Raw genomic sequence first — 23975 nt, 5'->3', positions numbered from 1 at the left:
AAACAACTTTAAAGGGATAGTTCACCCAAAAAATGTCAATTATATCATTTACTCAAACCTGAATGACACTTTCTTTTGTGGAACATAAAAGAAAGTATTTTTAAGACTGTTGGTAACAAAGCTGTTTTGGTTACCAATGACTTCCATTGCATGAATGAAAAAAAAGTTTGTCTAATTATCTTCTTTTATGTTCCATATAGTTTATGTTGTAGCCTAAACGTTTGTGTAATAAATTTTATGTTGAATCAAGTAAAATATTTCTTTCTAAAGCTACTGCTACTGCAGCATCTGGACCAATCAGACACACAATATATATTTTGTTAGCTATATTTAACAAATACTCTGTAACACCCCTCAGTTAACAAGCTATAGGAGGACCTATGGACCCTTCCCCCGAAATGCATCTTAACACCTCAGAAAGACACCAGGCCCCGTTATGTTTATGTTATCACAGTGTCTGTGTTGTATTACATGTTACTAAAATAAATTATTGTAATATAATATAATATAATTAGGGCTGTCAATTTAACACGTTAACTTAATTAGTTATGAAAAATAACGCAACTAAAATATTTTAATGCACTGGCCCCGGTCCCAGACCTGTACGTCATCTTGCATTTCAATACAGTTGACTGTTGACAAATATGATGCAGGGCAACAACCCCATAAATGCAGTTATGCCCTAAAATTTAAGATATTGGGGCAGAAATGCGCCTTTATGAGTTTTTGTCTCATATTTACATATGATAAGCGATATTTTGTTGTTGACATCAGAATTGTTGTGTGTCTGTGTTTCTGAATGAATCTGTGTTTTGAACGAATTGGGTGAATCAATGATTCAAAGGCCCATTCATACCATTTATTGAATTCCTGAATGAATCAGCCGTTTGAACGAATCGAATGCATGAATGACATGAATGACTGGGAGTTTTGGTTTCTTATTTATATTATTATTTCATTTAAAAAAGGGGGAAAAACAACTTTAAAGGGATAGTTCACCCAAAAAATGTCAATTATATCATTTACTCAAACCTGAATGACACTTTCTTTTGTGGAACATAAAAGAAAGTATTTTTAAGACTGTTGGTAACAAAGCTGTTTTGGTTACCAATGACTTCCATTGCATGAATGAAAAAAAAGTTTCTCTAATTATCTTCTTTTATGTTCCATATAGTTTATGTTGTAGCCTAAACGTTTGTGTAATAAATTTTATGTTGAATCAAGTAAAATATTTCTTTCTAAAGCTATACACATAGCTTAAACATAACTTTTCAGTTACAGATACAGGAACAACGATATAAATCAGGACAGACAAAAAGGCTAAAGGTCAGATCTGTAACAATAAGCACCACACCACCCAATAAAAGGGAAGACAGTACAGATTTAAAAATACTAAATTAAATAAGGTAAAAGTCATACGGTATTAGCAGAGACAAGTTTATTTATATAAAGATTACTACTGTTATGTTTATGTTATCACAGTGTCTGTGTTGTATTACATGTTACTAAAATAAATTATTGTAATATAATATAATATAATTAGGGCTGTCAATTTAACACGTTAACTTAATTAGTTATGAAAAATAACGCAACTAAAATATTTTAATGCACTGGCCCCGGTCCCAGACCTGTACGTCATCTTGCATTTCAATACAGTTGACTGTTGACAAATATGATGCAGGGCAACAACCCCATAAATGCAGTTATGCCCTAAAATTTAAGATATTGGGGCAGAAATGCGCCTTTATGAGTTTTTGTCTCATATTTACATATGATAAGCGATATTTTGTTGTTGACATCAGAATTGTTGTGTGTCTGTGTTTCTGAATGAATCTGTGTTTTGAACGAATTGGGTGAATCAATGATTCAAAGGCCCATTCATACCATTTATTGAATTCCTGAATGAATCAGCCGTTTGAACGAATCGAATGCATGAATGACATGAATGACTGGGAGTTTTGGTTTCTTATTTATATTATTATTTCATTTAAAAAAGGGGGAAAAACAACTTTAAAGGGATAGTTCACCCAAAAAATGTCAATTATATCATTTACTCAAACCTGAATGACACTTTCTTTTGTGGAACATAAAAGAAAGTATTTTTAAGACTGTTGGTAACAAAGCTGTTTTGGTTACCAATGACTTCCATTGCATGAATGAAAAAAAAGTTTGTCTAATTATCTTCTTTTATGTTCCATATAGTTTATGTTGTAGCCTAAACGTTTGTGTAATAAATTTTATGTTGAATCAAGTAAAATATTTCTTTCTAAAGCTACTGCAGCATCTGGACCAATCAGACACACAATATATATTTTGTTAGCTATATTTAACAAATACTCTGTAACACCCCTCAGTTATAGGAGGACAGGAGGACCTATGGACCCTTCCCCCGAAATGCATCTTAACACCTCAGAAAGACACCAGGCCCCTGGTCACCCAATGCTGAAATGCTGATATCACTGGTTTTATTGCCCAAAGGAATGTGGGTAGAGGAAATCACTACATTTTCCATAGGGAGAGACACAATGCACAGTAAAAATGGACTCTTCTCTAATTAATTAATAGGAAAACCTTTCTTTGAATGAACACACATATCCTTCAGGTCATTGTGTATGTTGTCGTTATATTGTATACTGTTTATGCAGGCTTGTGATGGAACCACTCGTTTCTGTCATCTTACCTATATGTAATTCTACCATGTTTAGTATCTATGAATTCGTCTTCTGATTATCTGAACGAGAGTGGATATTATATATTGGTACCTATGCAGCATATTAGTGTTCTAAGAATCTTTATTATATGCAAATTACCATGCCCTCACACAAAGGGTCGTAAAACCCTCCAGTAATTGCAACCTCCCGCTTGGGATTTCAGCCTTTCTCATTGGACAAGCCAATCTTGAGAGGCGTGAATCTTCTCAGACCTTAAAGGCTTCACATGAGTGACCCGCCTCCAGTCGGTGGTTCTGTTAGGTTCTGAGAAGATGTGAGCTACAACGCTGCTAAAGACACTCTAAGTTTGTGCCAGGCCTCGGGCCTTGACTTTCCATTCACCAAGATAATCTGACTCAAACTGGTTCTTTTCCATCAACCAACTTCAGCAAAGATCAACTTGACCCTTTAGATTGCATTCATGCAGATTTATGCTACAGGCTCTGTGTAGAATTGTACAGTAAGAAAGTTATTTCCCTTAACCAAAAAATAAACATTCTTAGAATTGACAGACAGTTGACCCTGAGAGGTCAAGTAAATACTTACAGCGGATCTAAATATTTATAATTAATTATAACTAGTTATGATTAATTATTCATATTTCCCCGTGAGCTGATTCGCTACACTACTATTTGTAATGTCTACTTAATACTTTCTCATTTAACACAAAAATAGCTTTAAATAATATGTTGGTGGTATTTTCACAGCCATATGTAATTTGCGATTAATTCGATTAATTAATCGACACATCATGTAATTAATTAGGTTAAAATTTTTAATCGACTGAGAGCCCTAAATAATATAATATAATATAATAATATATATCATAATAAATATAATACATTTCACCCCCATATTTATAAGTAGAGGTTGAAGGGATCATAGTTGACCAAGCCCCACGGTTCAGCACGCATGTGGTCTGCAGATTAATCATAATAGAGTTCAAGTTTATCACTTGTACATGTTTACACACGCAAGTGATTTTAAACCATTTCAGCGAAAGAAAAGGCTAAAGAGAACTCGATTGGTTACTTACGCATTGTTTTCTATGCGCACAGCCGCACACATGAAGTGCACACACGCAGAGAGGTGCATTTCAGACGGCGCGTAAACAATAAACTGAATCCTATTTCGTATCTCCGTACATTTGAACAGACATATAATAATATATATCATAATAAATATAATACATTTCACCCCCATATTTATAAGTAGAGGTTGAAGGGATCATAGCTGACCAAGCCCCACGGTTCAGCACGCATGTGGTCTGCAGATTAATCATAATAGAGTTCAAGTTTATCACTTGTACATGTTTACACACGCAAGTGATTTTAAACCATTTCAGCGAAAGAAAAGGCAAAAGAGAACTCGATTGGTTACTTACGCATTGTTTTCTATGCGCACAGCCGCACACATGAAGTGCGCACACGCAGAGAGGTGCATTTCAGACGGCGCGTAAACAATGAACTGAATCCTATTTCGTATCTCCGTACATTTGAACAGACACATAACACATAAAATGATGACAAAATACCCATCTCGACAATCATTCTGTTAAATGCAGTCTGTTGTGTCTTAAGTGAATGAAAACAGCTGAGAAAGAAATCAGATGTGTATCATTATATTGGATCCATACATCGGGTCTTAAAGGGACAGCAGTCTATAAATACTTGCTGCTGTCATGAATGCTAATCAAACAACAAAACAGCTTTGACAAAGATCTACATTTAATTTATACAGTGAACACAATGTTATTTTAGCCTAATTATTACATTTCTGTACCTGAATACCAACCTTATTTTACTTGTAATATTGTTCTGTTGTATTTATCTATGCTTGTAATTTGTGTATTTGTTCTTATTTTTACTTCCTGTTCACTTGTCTCTTTAATCATGTTTGAATTTTCAGTTAGGCTAGTAGTTTTTGCTGTGGTATCGAATAAATACTTAGCTTTAAGTAATAAATGGAAAGCAACGTTACACTGAAATATGTTTATTTCTTACTGATCCGAAAAACGATCCAATCTGTGGCTAAAAACCGTAATATGGTCTGAACCGTAAGATTTGTGATCGGTTGAACCACTATTTATAAGTATATCAAATAAATACTTAAAGAGTAAAGCAAAGAAATTATGTGTTTGAAAATAATAAAATAAGTAATAATAAGTCATACACTGTTATAAAAGACAAGTTTACTCATAAAAAGACAACTACTATGAATAAGTTATAATTTATAGCCTAATTGATTTCGGTAACACATCATATCAGTGTTGCACAAATGGCATGTTATTAAAATGCATTACAATTATACAATTGTATAATAATTATACAATATAATTACTATATAATATATTATTACTATATAATAGTAATAATAAATATAATAGTTATTATATTTATTTATTTATTCAATTTATCATTTTTACTTATGTTTAACTGAAATAAAGCACACAGGCAAACTGCCGTACAACAAAACAGCACAGACACTGTTTTAATTAACATGAAGTCAGCCTGCAATTTCCTCATTGAACATAGATTCAGAGAGAGTAACTTAAATAAATACTTAAAGAGTAAAGCAAAGAAATTATGTGTTTGAAAATAATAAAATAAGTAATAATAAGTCATACACAAACTGCCGTACAACAAAACAGCACAGACACTGTTTTAATTAACATGAAGTCAGCCTGCAATTTCCTCATTGAACATAGATTCAGAGAGAGTAACTCATACTGCATTCATTTACGTAATACAAAACAAAGAGACAATTATGGTTCATTAAAGACATCCAATCTCATTTCTTCCCTAATTCATTTCTTTTCACTCTAAGTGTGAGCAGAAAGCACAACACAAAATACACAGCCGCATGAAGACACGCATGTTTACATGACTAGCTCATTAAAGGCAAGCAGTGAGGTGCTAAGCTTCTGCCTGTGTTTTAATGGTCCACTGAGGGAAAGCTCTGCAATGAGGCTGTAAAACGCAGACAGATGGCTGATTGGTTTGAATCATGCAGGGGGCCTGGACCACTGCAGATGACTAGATGATAAATATCCAGCCAAAATATCCACTTAAGTAACCCCTATCTAATTTCTTCAGACAAATGAGACTCATGTTCTTAAATAAAAATATTCTCTTCATAGTCTCTTTATTTATTCATCTTCATGCCGTTTCAAACCAGTGACTGTTGTTCTTCCACAGAACACACAAAGCGATATTCTGATGCATGTGCATGCTGCTTTTTTCCTTACAATAGAAGTATACAGTGACCAGGGGATGTAAAGTACCATAAAGAACATATATGCACAATAAAACTAGTCCATTCCAAGCCTTCTAAAGTCAACAGCTTTATGTGACAAACAGAAAAATCTTGTCATAGCACTCATATTTCATTTATACTTCTGTGTATTCAAACTTGCTTACAAGACATGCAATAGTCAATGGCATCTTGTGTCGTTCATATAGCCAAGGGCAGTTTTCAGTGGATAATGACTTTCTTTTCTTTTTCCCAATAACTTCAGAAGACTTGGAATACAGTGCACATGTCAAATGGACTACTTTTATAATGACATTTAGCTTTACAGACTCTAGTCACTGTGTGATTTCACTGTATGAAAAACAGCTGTGTGAATAATTATAGAAAACACTTCCATTTGTGTTCTATGAAAGGCAAAATCATACATGTTTGGAATGACATGAAATTTTTACATTTTGGCTGAACTGTTACTTCAGCTTTAATAGGATGTGTATGAACCATAGACTGTATAAAAACATGGACGTAGTGTCCGTGACGTCACCCGTAGTTCTACAAAGAGTGTTTTTGAAGCCTAAAGTAGGAGGAGCCGGCCATCGCCATCTTGGCAGCGCGGCACCGCGCGTCACTCCCGGATAATCTAAAATGGGCAAAGAGGCGGGAGCTGGTTGCTGAAACCACGCCCACCTAGCTCGACGCCGGTGACAGCAGCGGCAATCCACCTGTCACTCAAGTGGCCACGCCTTTAATTATGCAGAAATTTAAGGCTTAATATAATTTAAACGGATGAGTTATAAAAAAAATACATCCCCCCTCACAGTTGTCATGAAGGGCAAAATTAGCAATTTTTAGCAGTTTTTTTCTGCTGTAAAGTTGGGCATTTTAACATGGGGAGTCTATGGGATTGATTCCCTTTTGGAGCCAGCCTCTAGCGGCCAGTTGACAAATTACAGTTTAAGTCACTTCCGTGTTGGCTTCACAAGAGAGAGTGGGAGGTTGCCGCTTGGTATGAACAGAAAAGCTCATTATTTAATGTTAAGTTAAGATGATAAATGTGACCCTGGACCACAAAGCCAGTCGTAAGTAGCACAGGTATATTTGTAGCAATAGTCAACAATACATTGTATGGGTCAAAATGATTGATTTTTTTTTATGCCAAAAATCATTAGGACATTAAGTAACGATCATGTTCCATGAAAATATTTTGTACATTTCCTACCATAAATATATCAAAACTTCATTTTTGATTAGAAATATGCATTGTTAAGAACATCAGTTGGACAACTTTTCTCAATATTTAGATTTTTTTGCACCTTCAGATTCCAGATTTTCAAATAGTTGTATCTCGGCCAAATATTGTCCTATCCTAACAAATCATACATCAATAGAAAGCTTCTTTATTCTAGGGCCACAAATCAGAATTGGCCATCATTATTTTTTTTAATGTAGGCACACAGAAAATGTTACATCTGTACTTCAAATGTTTAAGGTCAGAATGATTTTTATTATTATTATTATTCAGCAAAAACATTAAATTGATCAAAAATGTCAGTAAAGATATTTTCATTGTTGAAAAATCTTAGCTAAACTTATACGAAAGTTTAATTCTATCTGATATTAAATCATAACTAAGATCAGATTACAGTTTTTTTCAACTGCTTACACACAAAATCTTTACTTGTCACACAATTTCAGAAACCCAACACTCAAAACACCAGAACCACACACCAAATCTGCAAAACCATACACTAGTTCTCGGCCTTTGACTCAATTTTCAATTTCATAAAACACTTTTTGCAAAACACAACACACAATTCTCTATGTAACACACAAATCTAACAAGAATTAATATTATGGCAAAGGTGTTTGCAAATGTTTGCTTTTGAGATGTGTTTGCGATATTTTGAATGCAGTGCTTCATTTTGCAAGAGATGTGAGGCATTTTGCATTTTGTGTGTGCGATTCTTGTGTAAAGTTTTGAAAAAAAGAGACAAAGTTTTGAAAATGTGTGTAAGCAGTTGAAAAAAACTGTGTCATAATTCATTAGTATGATCCAACAGGCAAAACTACTGTATGTGCACACAGCTGTGTACACACACTTGTACACACAGGAGACAAAACAAAGGGCTAACAGTAACATGCTGCTATCTTTCTTTTTGGCACCCTGCAGCGTGTAGGACTATTTGAAGATGCTTTTAGATTAACCAGGCCTTTCATTAATAGCGTTCTCTATTATGTCATCCGCAATCCATTATAAGAATGCAGCGACCTGGTACAGAGAGCTTTTATTTAACAGTTCTGTTGGCTTACAACCACAACAGGAGAGCTGCAAATATCAGTGAAATGATTCCACTGTGCAATATACATATCTTGATGATACAATAGCCAAAATTTAGTATTCTCTACAATGTATATGTTAAATATGTCTGATAGGGGTGTGTGTGTGAATCAATTCGATTCAGGATTCATTGATTTTCGATACGATTCAGTAATGATTTTGGCATATTCAGAACTGTTCAATTCAATTCAGTTCGCTATGAGAGTCAGTTTATTTCAATTAATGGTTTAATTCTGTATTTGTATTTTTAGGATTATGTAAATGCTTCTCCTAATTTGTTTTAGGTATAAAAATGAAAAAGACAAAAGTCGCTTTCCCACTGTCAGGCCAAAGGTTCTAATAACAGTAAGGAACGTTTACAGTCATATTTCCATTTGAGCTTGGTTTGGCTGGCATGATTAAAAACCGTTCTCTACCCGGAATAGAATGCGTGTAGTGACGTGACCCCTCAGCAATTGGTCACTTGTTTGCTGTCTGGCTACTAGTTTCTCTTTGTAGCTGGCCAACACAGTTAAACAAACAGTATGTGCTAGTTAGGTATGTCTTGAAGCATGGAAGCTGGTTTGAGCTGGTTTAAGCTGGTCTTTAGTTGGTCATGAGCTGGTTATAAGCTGGTCCTCAGCAGGAGCTAGTAGCTTAGGACCAGCATAGGACCAACACATGACCAGCTTAAACCAGCTCATAACCAGCTTATAAATGAAAATCCTGTCATCATTTACTCACACTTTTGTTGTTCCCAACTTGTACTGATTTTTTCCCCCCATAGAACACAAAAGAAAAAATGGTTTTGGAGAGAATAGTCACTCTGTGATAATAAATCTAGATGGAAGATTTCAAATTGTAAAACAATGTCATAAAAGCTGTTTCAACACCGGCCTTCCCAAGAAGACCATTAGACAGCTGCAGCTCATCTAGAATGCTGCTGCCAGGAACCAGAAAATCTGAGCATATCACACCAGTCCTCAGGTCCATACACTGGCTTCCAGTTATATTTAGGATTGATTTTAAAGTACTTTTACTAGTTTATAAATCACTCAATGGCCTAGGACCTAAATACATAGCACATATGTTCACTGAATATAAACCTAACAGACCACTCAGATTATTAGGATCGAGTCAGTTAGAAATACCAAGGGTTCACACAAAACAAGGGGAGTCCGCTTTTAGTTATTATGCCGCCCGCAGTTGGAATCAGCTTCCAGAAGAGATCAGATGTGCTGAAACATTAGTCACATTTAAATGCAGACTCAAAACTCATCTGTTTAGCTGTGCATTTAATGAATGAGCACTGTGCAATGTCCGAACTGATTGCACTATATTTTATGTATAATCGTTTTCTATTCTTAACTGTTTTAAATTCATTTTAAACCTCTTAAATACATTTTTTAATCATTTTCAAAGTTTTTAAATTCCTAATAATTGTTTTATTATTATTTTGCTTTCTTTTATGTAAAGCACTTTGAATTACCATTGTGTATGAAATGTGCTATATAAATGAACTTGCCTTGCCTTGCCTTAAAAAGTGCTTTATTCCAAATCCTCATGGGATAATCAATTTCACCCACTTTATTTTAATTAGTTGCCAAAGCATCAAAAAGTTGTTTTCATCTAACATTTACATTTTATTTTATTTTATTTCACCTTTATTTTAATTAAAGATAACAGTTTTAGAGAAATGTAGTTTGTTTTACATCCAAAGCTATCATATGACTACAGAGAATTCTGGCTACAGTGTGTATAGAGTCATATTGACCACTTTCATGATTCTTTTTTGCTAATGTATCTTTTAAGGAGCTCTAGTCCTCATTCACTGTTGTTGTATTTAAACAAATGACCACTCCAGTAGATTGCTTAAAAATTCTCCTTTTGTTTTTCCACGGTAAATGATTAAATATTGAAAGAATGTTCATTTTTGGGTGAACTGTCCCTTTAAAGGGGTCATATGATGTGATTTCAAGTTTTCCTTTCTCTTTGGAGTGTTACAAGCTCTTGGTGCATAAAGAAGATCTGTAAAGTTGCAAAGACTAAAGTCTCAAATCCAAAGAGATATTCTATTGCTGATATAGTATTGCTGACGCTGCAATAAGGTATAGTTGACGGCAGCCATTAACATTTTTTGTACTTTTTACATAATATGCAAGTCACTGGCTACCATCAACTGTTTGGTTACCAACATTCTTCAGAATATCTTATTTTGTGCTCATTAGAAGAAAGAAACTAATAGAGGTTTGGAACAACTTAGGGTGTGTAAATTATGGCAGAATTTTCATTTTTGGGTGAGCTATCCCTTTAACAAATCTATACTTAAGTATACTTGGCTTATATTGACAAATACATCAAAATTAAAGTATATTTGGTCAGTTTTGTGCTTAATCATTTGACTGAGACAGACTTATGAAAAGTACAATATATTATTCTAAGTATACTAAGTATAGTTTTTCTCTGTTATTCCATCCTTTCGACAACAGCATATGTTCTAGATGCTGATCTGATAAACGTACATTTTCAAGTTTAGAGTAACAAGTCAACCTTGGGGTGGAATAGCTATTAGGAATCAATGGGTTAAAAATACTTCTAGGTTGTTTGAAGGAGAGATTCCAAACCGAGGCAGGTCACTCTTTCATTTGTGTGAGCAGAGAGCTGGGGTTCTGGGGCAGAGGTAGTTTAAGGTATAGTTGACGGCAGCCATTAACATTTTTTGTACTTTTTACATAATATGCAAGTCACTGGCTACCATCAACTGTTTGGTTACCAACATTCTTCAGAATATCTTATTTTGTGCTCATTAGAAGAAAGAAACTAATAGCGGTTTGGAACAACTTAGGGTGTGTAAATTATGGCAGAATTTTCATTTTTGGGTGAGCTATCCCTTTAACAAATCTATACTTAAGTATACTTGGCTTATATTGACAAATACATCAAAATTAAAGTATATTTGGTCTGTTTTGTGCTTAATCATTTGACTGAGACAGACTTATGAAAAGTATAATATATTATTCTAAGTATACTAAGTATAGTTTTTCTCTGTTATTCCATCCTTTTGACAACAGCATATGTTCTAGATGCTGATCTGATAAACGTACATTTTCAAGTTTAGAGTAACAAGTCAACCTTGGGGTGGAATAGCGTAAAGTAAATAGTACATGGGTGGAACTGAACTGGATCTTTTTTGTACACAGTGCTATTAACCCACACAGAAAACAGTTCATAGTGTACTTTCTTAAAATAAAAAGTGAACTAAAAGTACAGTACTCAGCATAAATGAGTACACCCCCTCTGAAACTTACTTATGTAGAAGATATATTAGGGTTCTTTGGAAATATAATGTTCCAGAGAGTCTCTCTGATCAATTACTAAAGAAGCATGTCAAAATTATTCAGCAAAATAAGATTTTCGTATCAAAGTGATTTCTTATCAAAATGTTAAAGGGATAGTTCACCCAAAAATGAAAATTCTGTCATTAATTACTCACCCTCATGTCGTTTCAAACCCGTAAGACCTTCATTCATCTTCGGAACACAAATTAAGATATTTTTGATGGAAGCTGAGAGCTGTCTGACCCTGCATAGACAGCAATACAACTGAAATGTTCCCAAGTTAAGAGACGTAGCAAGGAGATCTGTAAAATAATCCATGTGACATCAGGGGTTCAACCGTAATTTTACGAAGCTACGAGAATACTATTTGTGCGCAAAAGAAAAAAAAACGACTATTACCTGCTGACACAGAACAGCATATGTTGTTTACATCCAGCTGATACTCTCCAAAATGGAGCTACAGGGTGACGCGGAGGAGACGAATTGTTGAATAAAGTCGTTATTTTTTTTTCCTTTTGCACACAAAAAGTATTCTCGTAGCTTTGTAAAATTACAGTTGAACCACTGATGTCACATGGATTATTTTACCGATCTTCTTGCTACTTTTCTGGACTTGGGAACATTTCAGTTGTATTGCTGTCTATGCCGGGTCAGACAGCTCTCAGATTCCATCAAAAATATCTTAATTTGTGTTCCGAAGATGAATGAAGGTCTTATGGGTTTGAAGCAAAATAAACTCACTTAGCCTTTTCAAAGGCCTGTGGGAAACAATACTCATGAGACCAAGTCAATATAATAACAATTACTTAAAGCAATTTAAAATCTTCATAATAACACAAACAAGGCTTAAAGTTTAAGTCTGAAATAGCAAGTTAGTGTGATCCAAGAATCTGCATATATATGATATAGAGCAACCCAAAAACATCTTATTAATTCCCCTGAGTAAACTACTTTTAGAGTTTGGTAAATGTGTCATGTTAAATTCTGAGGACAGTACATAGCTAAAAGACTGAAAGTACAATTAGTAGAAGTAGGACTTAGTAGTGGCCAACATGCTATCACAAACTAAATATTACAAATAATCAGGGGTGTGAAGTAACGAATTACAAATACTCCCGTTACAGCAATTAAGTAGTTTTTATCAGTAATTGTACTTTTTTGAGTAGTTTAAAAATTGTGTACTTTTACTTGAGTACATTTTAAGTGATGTATTGGTACTTTTACTCCGCTATTTTCCTCATTTTATGGTCGTTACATGATTATTTTAATTTTATTTTTATCTATCAACGTGATTGGATAGAGAGATAGTAATAGGTCTCGTGACTTTCGTCAAATCAAATTTTGCATAGAAAACTTTAACCGCCAATCATGGCTGCTGGAAGTGCATTCTTCAAGCATCAATTCAGTCGCATCTTCCTCTAACTTAATATGTTAATTATTTGTATATATGCTTGCTTATCTACACGGCCTGAAATTTGGTGTGAGGTTGCGGGTATACGTGTTGTTAACTCCCGCAAGTGCCATGTTCTGTAAATTCCCACTCACTTATGAGATGCGCGATCTGTGCTGTCTCGTCTCTCTCTCGAGCCTCATTTTAACCCATATCATGGTGTGTGATGCTGAACTATGAGTTTCTAATGGTGTTTGTATTTGCACTGTTCTAAACATTAATATTTTATGTGCAACAACAGCCTGCTGTCTCAGTGGCCTTACACATGATTTTAAATCTATTTTTTCAAACTTTATGATTTAAATGTGGATGATTGTACTGAGAATAACTTTTATCTTTTCTTCAACTGAATACTGTTTCCATGCTGTTTTGATGTATTTTAAAGAGTTGGCAGTCAAAATTAAAACTGCTTGATGATAGACATTCTTCATTCTTTATGACAAACAAGATAATGTGAATTACAGAATGTACAACGTTTTTAAAATGTATAAATTGTGGTGTACAGCATTTATTATGAGGGGTAGAATCCACAGCTCAGTACTCACTACTCAATACTCACGAGTACTTTTAAATAGGCTACTCTTTTACTCTTACTCAAGTAGTTTTTTGGACAAGTACTTTTACTCTACTCACACTACAGTTTTTGGAAGGTAATGGTACTTTCACTTGAGTATATTTTTTCAGTACTCTTTCCACCACTGCAAATAATCATTAGATATCTGGGAGAAAAGTTAAGTGTCCATGTGTAAATGTGACTCTGTTAGATGTTTGGTAGAACAACCCACCTTTGTAGTAGAAGAGGCAATAATCAGCTAGAACAAACCATTTTCTCTTCCACAGCCGCATCCCTGAGCTGTCCTGAAAGTACAAAGCAACACAAACACTGATGGGAAAACACACACCTTCAGGCAGCTGAAGACATCTGATGGGGAAAGACAACACTTCAAACAGACTTCAAACAGGCAATTCGCAGCGCTTCCCCTTGACAGCACCGTTTCACTTCCAGTTAAAGAGTTTTTTCAAAGTCTATTATCAAAAACTATCCATGTAAATACACTCCTGATGTTTTCACGCCATGAAAGACCCATGTGTGTGTGTGTGTGTGTTTGTGACTGGATGACTGGCTGGCTTTCAAAAAGAAAAGCCAAATAAGCTGCCTACCTACAGCTTTTATGATGAGTTTGAATGCTCAAAATATGCATTTCAACTGTTCAAAACTGCCTGCAATTCCCCAAAATGCTGTGTTGCAAGGCTGTTGATGTTTAGGAAGACACATTTCCCTCAATATTCAGATCTGTGGTCAAACAAAATGGTTTCAAACTTCATAAACTTGAAGTTTTGGTCTTTTTGGTCCTGCCAAATTGAATGATTTGGTCTAGAATAAGTCTAGAATAAGGCTAAAATTCTCAGCTAGAATGTCCATAAATGTCCCTAAAGAACCTCCAGGGTATCCGAGGACAAGATATAAAACTTTTTTTCTAATTTCTAACTATAACCTTCTAACTGATGCATTATGTAATATTCTAATATTAGTTCAGAGCAGAGTAGGCTTATGGCAGGGAGGGGGTTGCTCCGAACTTGCTTGGAACGAACCGTTTAGAAATCACTGGCAAATTACTCTAATATTAAATGTATATTCTGAGAACATTACAATGTTTTCTGACCTTAGATGCATTTAAACCTGTTGTAGGGGACTCCAACACAATATTAGGACACTTTAAAATACCATATGACCTGCTCTTTAAGTCAAGAAGAATTTTCTAGACAAGTAAAAATTATTTTATTGTTTTCAGAAAAGTCCAAATTAAGTGAGGTTTTGCTTAGAACAAGCAAAATAATCTGCAAATGGAGTAAGCAAAATAATCTTATTTCAAACAGAAAACAAGACTATTTTGCTTAGGCTACCCCATTGGCAGATTATTTTGCTTGTTTCAAGCAAAAACTCACTTAATTTTGACTTGTTTTTTTCTGAAAACAAGACAATAATTTGTACTTGTCTAGAAAATCCTTCTTGATTTAAGAATTTTTAGATATTTTGGCTGGAAACAAGACAAAAAATCCAAGAAAAGCATTTTTTGCAGTGTAAGGGCTGAAAACCTGTCATGTAAAGTAGGGCTGAAACGATTCCTCGAGTAAGTCGAGTTACTCCATTACAAAATATCATCAAGGCAAATTATTTGCCTCAAGGCTTCGTTTAGTCCATTTACTGTAACTACTTATCACACGAAGAGTGACAGTTTTCTCCGCTAAAAATCAGCATGAGTACAAATGTGATACTGATTTTATGCAACAGTTCAATAAAGAAGAAGTTAATATTAAGAAACTTACGTTTTAGACACCATTGCCTGTAGTGCTCAATTTTGCCAACAAAAAAATTATTCCAAACACAGCCACAGCACTGTTTTGCGTCTCTGAGCAACATGACAGTGTTTTGTTCCTGAATGAATCAACCGTTTAAATGATTGATTCAATCGCAATTAATCAATATTAACAGTGACTTGCTGCCACCTACTGGCGGTTTTAATTTCACATTTAAAGGCACAATATGTAAGATTTTCATAATAAAATATCCAAAAACTTCTTGCACAGTGTGATATATTTCATGCAGTTGTGTATTTATGTTATCCCAAAAGTTCCATAGGATTTGTAAATCCAGAGAATTCCTATTTTAAATAATGACTCGCCCCTGGTCATTGTCGCCTATCAATGCTTATTGAATGCGATATCCGCATATCCTCGGTTTCCGCTTGTAGAAACTATGGCAACACACGGACACAAATGCTGCACAGATAAACTAAATCCATTACAGCTGTCGCAAATTAAACGAAAATGAAATGAAAAGTGTTGACCGCAGGATTAAATTTAGATCTGCTCAATGTTGCACCATGATTTTTTTATGCGTTTTTACAGTGTTGTGAATTATAACCAATCACACACGAGTCCGTTGAGCTTATGAATGCAATGGCCAATCAGAGGCATTCAGATGAGTTTTTTTGTCCACTGCACGCACTCACTTGTTGTAATGTTTACCTTTTTAAAGTAATGTGAAATAGATTTTTGTATTTTTATTTCTTTATTTTATTTTTTATTCATAATTTTATTTACATTTCTTTATTGATATATTTGTATTTGCATTTTGAATGTAATTTGGCAATTAAATGCATTAAATGGGTTTAGTTTTCACGGTTATTAATGTTTGCTATTTCAGCAATACAAATTTTAATTTTTCTAAAAAGGAAACAAATTAGTTGTTTATTTTAAGAGACCTATCTTATTTTCTCTTGTATATCTAGCATTGCTCTTTAATAAAGAAAAATGACTTCTTATCCGATTACTCGATTAATCGATGGAATAATTGGTAGAATACTCGATTGCTAAAATAATCGATAGCTGCAGCCCTAATGTAAAGTATAAATTGAAAGTAGAAGTCGACCGATTGATCAGCCGGCCGATTAATTGGCCGATTTTTGGCATTTTTTAATAAATCGTCATCGGCTGATTGTGCTACAAATTAGGCCGATTTATAGGTAGGTACATCTTACATCTGCGGGCAGCTAAGCATTGATGTGGATCGCAGGAGAATCTCTCTCTGGCTGCGTGAGAGACGGAGCAACTCACACAACTCACACAAACAGACCATTTCGAAAGCATAATTACGTTTTACCTTACTAGAATTGATGCCGGAAAGTTATCATATTCATAAGTGCAACAAGTCATTTGCATGTGAAAGTAGAAACACATGCAATTCAGACGAAACTTCTGGGCTGATTATAACATGCACGTTAACTTTCCTCGTGAAATGTGTGTGTAGGTCCGACAACAGCATCCACGATGTCATCGCTTGTGGCCAGTGCACTCTGAGCAGTGGGCTGTGTAATATGTGTGAACTCTTTTATTTTTGTTATCACTTGACCATTTGACTTATAGCAGTGTCCAGTGTTTCCCATACATTGAGTTAATAGATTTTCCAAAAGGCTTATACTTTGTTGAATAAACTGAGCACTGCGCGTTTCAAAATTAAAATGCAGCGCGGGTGTTTTTATATGAATGTATCTTTGAAAAGAACATTCAGAAAAGCTTTGATGTCATTTTAATTTCGTCTTTCCTGTAATGCCTGATAAAGTAGCGTTTGTGAGCGCAGTACTTATTTGATTACAGCCGTTACCGGGGAAACCCGCTCCAACAGCGCATTGAATTTGCATTTGCAAGTCTGTGGAAAACGTCTAGGTTACTTGTGTAACCCTCGTTCCCTGAAGGAGGGAACGGAGAGGGCTGAAAACCTGTCATGTAAAGTAGGGCTGAAACGATTCCTCGAGTAAGTCGAGTTACTCCATTACAAAATATCATCAAGGCAAATTATTTGCCTCAAGGCTTCGTTTAGTCCATTTACTGTAACTACTTATCACACGAAGAGTGACAGTTTTCTCCGCTAAAAATCAGCATGAGTACAAATGTGATACTGATTTTATGCAACAGTTCAATAAAGAAGAAGTTAATATTAAGAAACTTACGTTTTAGACACCATTGCCTGTAGTGCTCAATTTTGCCAACAAAAAAATTATTCCAAACACAGCCACAGCACTGTTTTGCGTCTCTGAGCAACATGACAGTGTTTTGTTCCTGAATGAATCAACCGTTTAAATGATTGATTCAATCGCAATTAATCAATATTAACAGTGACTTGCTGCCACCTACTGGCGGTTTTAATTTCACATTTAAAGGCACAATATGTAAGATTTTCATAATAAAATATCCAAAAACTTCTTGCACAGTGTGATATATTTCATGCAGTTGTGTATTTATGTTATCCCAAAAGTTCCATAGGATTTGTAAATCCAGAGAATTCCTATTTTAAATAATGACTCGCCCCTGGTCATTGTCGCCTATCAATGCTTATTGAATGCGATATCCGCATATCCTCGGTTTCCGCTTGTAGAAACTATGGCAACACACGGACACAAATGCTGCACAGATAAACTAAATCCATTACAGCTCTCGCAAATTAAACGAAAATTAAATGAAAAGTGTTGACCGCAGGATTAAATTTAGATCTGCTCAATGTTGCACCATGATTTTTTTATGCGTTTTTACAGTGTTGTGAATTATAACCAATCACACACGAGTCCGTTGAGCTTATGAATGCAATGGCCAATCAGAGGCATTCAGATGAGTTTTTTTGTCCACTGCACGCACTCACTTGTTGTAATGTTTACCTTTTTAAAGTAATGTGAAATAGATTTTTGTATTTTTATTTCTTTATTTTATTTTTTATTCATAATTTTATTTACATTTCTTTATTGATATATTTGTATTTGCATTTTGAATGTAATTTGGCAATTAAATGCATTAAATGGGTTTAGTTTTCACGGTTATTAATGTTTGCTATTTCAGCAATACAAATTTTAATTTTTCTAAAAAGGAAACAAATTAGTTGTTTATTTTAAGAGACCTATCTTATTTTCTCTTGTATATCTAGCATTGCTCTTTAATAAAGAAAAATGACTTCTTATCCGATTACTCGATTAATCGATGGAATAATTGGTAGAATACTCGATTGCTAAAATAATCGATAGCTGCAGCCCTAATGTAAAGTATAAATTGAAAGTAGAAGTCGACCGATTGATCAGCCGGCCGATTAATTGGCCGATTTTTGGCATTTTTTAATAAATCGTCATCGGCTGATTGTGCTACAAATTAGGCCGATTTATAGGTAGGTACATCTTACATCTGCGGGCAGCTAAGCATTGATGTGGATCGCAGGAGAATCTCTCTCTGGCTGCGTGAGAGACGGAGCAACTCACACAACTCACACAAACAGACCATTTCGAAAGCATAATTACGTTTTACCTTACTAGAATTGATGCCGGAAAGTTATCATATTCATAAGTGCAACAAGTCATTTGCATGTGAAAGTAGAAACACATGCAATTCAGACGAAACTTCTGGGCTGATTATAACATGCACGTTAACTTTCCTCGTGAAATGTGTGTGTAGGTCCGACAACAGCATCCACGATGTCATCGCTTGTGGCCAGTGCACTCTGAGCAGTGGGCTGTGTAATATGTGTGAACTCTTTTATTTTTGTTATCACTTGACCATTTGACTTATAGCAGTGTCCAGTGTTTCCCATACATTGAGTTAATAGATTTTCCAAAAGGCTTATACTTTGTTGAATAAACTGAGCACTGCGCGTTTCAAAATTAAAATGCAGCGCGGGTGTTTTTATATGAATGTATCTTTGAAAAGAACATTCAGAAAAGCTTTGATGTCATTTTAATTTCGTCTTTCCTGTAATGCCTGATAAAGTAGCGTTTGTGAGCGCAGTACTTATTTGATTACAGCCGTTACCGGGGAAACCCGCTCCAACAGCGCATTGAATTTGCATTTGCAAGTCTGTGGAAAACACTGGTGTCTGTAAGCAAATATAAACAAAAGCATGCTTCAGAACTGTTTTGAGAAGGTGCTTAAGTTTTCAGCCATGTATTATTACTCTGAATTAGGCTACTATTACTATATTGTACCCTGCAATAATCATTTACTGAAACTCACTTTTATGAGATGAAGAAAAAAGAAAAAAGAAAAATCGGCCAAAAAAATTGACATCATATATCGGACTTCGGCTGCCCTGATTTCTAAATATCAGCATCTGCATCTGCCAGTGAAAAACCCATATCGGTCGACCTCTAATTGAAAGCAAATGTTTGGTTAATCAATAAACAAGCATTGGTTAAATTCTCTTACCTGTTTGTAGAGCCATCCACGTACCACTACAGGAACACTGGGATTCCGCTTTATGGCATGATCCCGTTTGCCAAAGTTATGAACCCTTCCACTGGACTTGGATCCCTATATCACACACCAACACACACACACATAAACTGGAGATGACCAGGGGGACTGAAAGATCATTCATCAACTATTAGTGCACAGCTGATCTTACACACCATCCGCTGGCATTCTGTGGGCAAAGAAACATAAGCCTACATGCTGCCTACCACTCACACATGCCAGAGCACTCATATGACTAATACATCACCACTGCATGCCATCGCTGCCAACGACAAGAGCTACAAGCACTCATTCATCTAGAATAGTACAAACGCAGGCAGGAGATGAGATGACATAGGCAGCGTTCCAGCTACTGCATTCCTCCGTGTCTCTTAAATCAAACTATGGCAGTTGGTCGTCACAACATTTCAGTAACTTTTGCACATGCATTCTGAGAGGTAACATAATGATATGATTATAGTATTATCAAAGCCCCCGTTATGAAACGATAAGCTAGCTATCATATCACACCGCTGCTGTTTTTGTACAGCAAAGGTCTTATTTTTTAGATCAATGTCAACAATCCATGCTAAATATCGGTGAGGGATACAAGATTTACAAATGGATTCAAATATATTCTAATTTTAGTTTATAAGGAATAACGGAATTAAAATTCTGTAATTATTCAGTCCCTCTCAGGCTCTTTCTATACAAATATAGTTCACAGTGACCAAGTCTGTAATGCTCCAAAAAGAAAAACATATCCTAAAAAGTATCATAAAGATGGTCCAAGTTTTGTATGAGGAACAAGCTAAAATCAAAGTCATTACTCACTTTAATATTCATTTCCATTTATGCTTGTGTATATGTTGCATTTGCTGATAGAATTTTACAAAAATAAAGAAAAGTTGTGTAAATATTCTTCAAAAACGTCTACTTTCCACTAAGAAATACCCATTGTGTGTTTACTTGCACTGAATGTGCACTTGTAGTGTAGTTTAAATTTTGAAAGTATATTTAAAAAAAAACTGTATTTGCAGATAATATACCCTAGTAAAAAAGTAATATATTTAAAATACATTTATTTCATACTAAGTATAGTTCAAATCTATTAACATATTTACTGACAGATAACTAATATGAACTTTTCTTAATATTAAGTCTAAAATGTGTTTTAATGTCACTTTTGATGAGGATTGTATGATCTTTGAATAATATCGGACTTTAAATGCAAAATATTTAAAGTGTACCTGAAGTATACTTGCAATAGTTCCACTTTAGCACAATCAGATATACTAAGTATATCTTTAAGTGTACATCAGCACTACTTCTGCACAATTAAAGTGCATTAAGTACAAAATTAGTTGTTCCAATTTAGCAGTATACCAGTTAAGTATGCCAGTTTAGTATACTAAAAGTACAATTGCAGGACATTTTATTAAGTACATAAATATGAAAATGTATTTGTAGTATACTTAGCATGAAATAAATGTATTTCAAAAACAAAAGGCCACTTAAATGTACCTTAAAAAAGTTCACGTTCACAGCTGTTTCCCTAACACACTTCAGTACATTTTTAAAAAGTGTACTTTGTAATAGTCAAATTAAGCTTTATTTTAAAGTACATTTTAAATCATTTTGTCAAGTTAATATATTTAATAGATTAAAATGCACTAAAATGCAACTTCATCATTACAAATGTGTACTTATGATATATTTAACTACATGACATACAAGTGCCAATAAAAATTGCATTAAAGTACATTTAAGTTATAAAAAAATATCAGTACATTCGGCAGTACACTTCATTGACAACAGAAGTAATTATGAAATTACATAAAGATGTACTGAAGTCCTATTTAAGTGGGTCAAAAAAGTTCAGCTAACCGCATTTAATAGAAATATAAACTATTATACATTTTCATTTAATTGTAAATAAAATGCAATTAAGTGTCTGAAAATATTATATTCAGTTTGCACTTGAGTATTTTATTTTAAAGTCAATTATTTCCATAATAAGCACTCTTTTTTAAAAGTATGCTAAAGTGTACTTCTTTTACACAATTTTGGAACTGTCCTAAAAATGATGAAATTGTACTTAATGGGTGGATCATTCTTTTAAATATCTGGGGAAAAGCATGTTATTCAGCTCATGTGCATCCCAAACAATGCATCCTTACACAGATATGCACCAAATAACTCACAATCCGAATCAAAATCCATTTCATTGGTCTTCTGTGTTTGCTCAGAGATGGCAGTCAAGGGCTCTGATCACTCGGTGTTTGTCACCGGCACTTGGGAATTGACGCATCAGCACAGAAGAATAAACACTCTAATTACCAGGACTGATGCTAACCAAGCATAGAGAATGTTCTGCATCAGGAGTCTTGTCAAGCTAACTTGCTCGTCTCATTCTATGTAGTGTCTTCTACTTCTATCTCTATAAAATACCAGTTTTATTTTCTTACCATTTGACTAGTTTTGTTGTCCAACAGGATCAGGTTGTTACTGACCTTTGAGCCTGACGTGGTGTCCAGAGTTGAAGAAGTGACGGCAGTCGAGGCCTCACTAATGGTGCTGGAGGGCCGTGTGGTCGACTGTGGCTGCTGCTTCAGCATGTGTCGGCCAGTCCTGCAGAGGAGAACATGGTTATGTTACGTTATGCTGCTAAATGGCTTTACATTTAACACATTTCATTAAGGCTGAACAATTTAAATCAGAATAAAACTGAAATCCTGATATTGCTTAGTGCAAAGGCTGCAATTGAATTAAATATTTTTGCTGCATGTTTCAGAATGAAGCACAGCACTGGGTCCTTTTATACGCAAGCAGCTTATGATTCATTGTTTTCAGTGTCTCAGAGCAGTAACTGTTGCTCCACATGGACAAATATCTCCATCTGCTCTGAGTTTGGAACGCTCCAACCATCTTCACAAACTGGCAAGAAAAAGTGCTTAAAGAGGTTGTTGTCAAAAATGAATAAGCTTTATTTTATTAAAATAAAACCTTGGTTTTTGTTTACTATGTAGAGTGTAATTTTATTTATGAGTTCATTTCATAATTCAGCATTCATTAAAAAAAACATAAATACCCATTTATTATCATTATTTATGCAATTCTCCTTTGAGATCGTTTTGACAGACATGTTTATTGTGCATTATTTTCAACGTGTTTATTGCTAAGTTTAGTGTGGCAAAATAGAAGTGCAGCCGTAATTCGCGTGCTTCCTGCTGCTGCTCTATGTAATCAGAGTGTGAATTTGTAGATTTTCTATAGCAAAACTAAAATGTGTTTAAAAGTGCGACTGACCAAATTGTCCGGCTCGGTTTGACATTATCTCGGCTCGTAGTTTTTGTTTACTATGTAGAGTGTAATTTTATTTATGAGTTCATTTCATAATTCAGCATTCATTAAAAAAAACATAAATACCCATTTATTATCATTATTTATGCAATTTTTATCCTAAATATTTCTTTCTAAAGCTTTTTATCTGTTTTTTTTGTCTATTCAATCATGTTCTCATTTAACACCATAATGATTTTAAATGATTAGAATCGTCACTACCTGCATCACTGAACTTGTGACACAAACACAACAGAACCGCTAGATTTAAATCAGCACAGCCAGCGAAGGATCAAACGCAACTGTTTTGAACGAGCGCACCTTTATTTAACAACCAAAAAATGTTGTTGTCTGTTGCGAAGAACAGACGTTCCTCTCGTTGATAGCAGAGGAGCAGATCCAGCGAGAGCTTGATGGGGAGACGCGGAATGAAAAAGTTTTTTTAGGAGTTGTGGCGGCGCAACTATAACGACATATGAATAATCTCGCCCACTCTAAAGCGGTACTGAACTTCAGTGGAAACGGTGGTACCGAGCAGAGTCTACCACGCAGTGGAAAAGTGCCATAATTTGACAGTTTACCATCTGATCTCACTCAGTGACTCTAGGCTACATAGGACGGGATGAAACCATGCAGTGGATGGGGGGAGATAATATTGCCGGAAATGCAGAAATAAGCCGTAATTTTGTTTTATTTGTAAGTCTTTGGTAGATACATTTATAATTTCTATTACATTACTACTACTACTGTTACTACTAATAAAACAGAGCTCTGGGGGCCCCAAAAGTGCGTGCCCCCCC

The 23975-nt window shown here is 34.8% G+C and overlaps 1 protein-coding gene across 1 annotated transcript in view; it reads right to left on the bottom strand.

Moving 5' to 3' along the window:
• The window catches only part of plekha7a (pleckstrin homology domain containing, family A member 7a), an 86474-nt gene that overhangs the window by 29460 nt on the left and 33039 nt on the right, over nucleotides 1-23975 (bottom strand). Inside the window, exons 3-5 of the mRNA XM_016236968.1 lie at nucleotides 22347-22464; nucleotides 19807-19911; nucleotides 13851-13923 (exon numbers count right to left, since the gene is read on the bottom strand). Of these exons, the coding sequence (XP_016092454.1) occupies nucleotides 13851-13923; nucleotides 19807-19911; nucleotides 22347-22464 (296 nt within the window). The remainder of the gene's footprint in view (nucleotides 1-13850; nucleotides 13924-19806; nucleotides 19912-22346; nucleotides 22465-23975) is intronic.

The sequence above is a fragment of the Sinocyclocheilus grahami genome, unplaced genomic scaffold (assembly GCF_001515645.1).
Source record: "Sinocyclocheilus grahami isolate Dianchi unplaced genomic scaffold, SAMN03320097.WGS_v1.1 scaffold503.1, whole genome shotgun sequence".
In the NCBI taxonomy this organism is placed as follows: Eukaryota; Metazoa; Chordata; class Actinopteri; order Cypriniformes; family Cyprinidae; genus Sinocyclocheilus; species Sinocyclocheilus grahami.
This window is presented reverse-complemented; position numbering and strand designations above follow the sequence as displayed.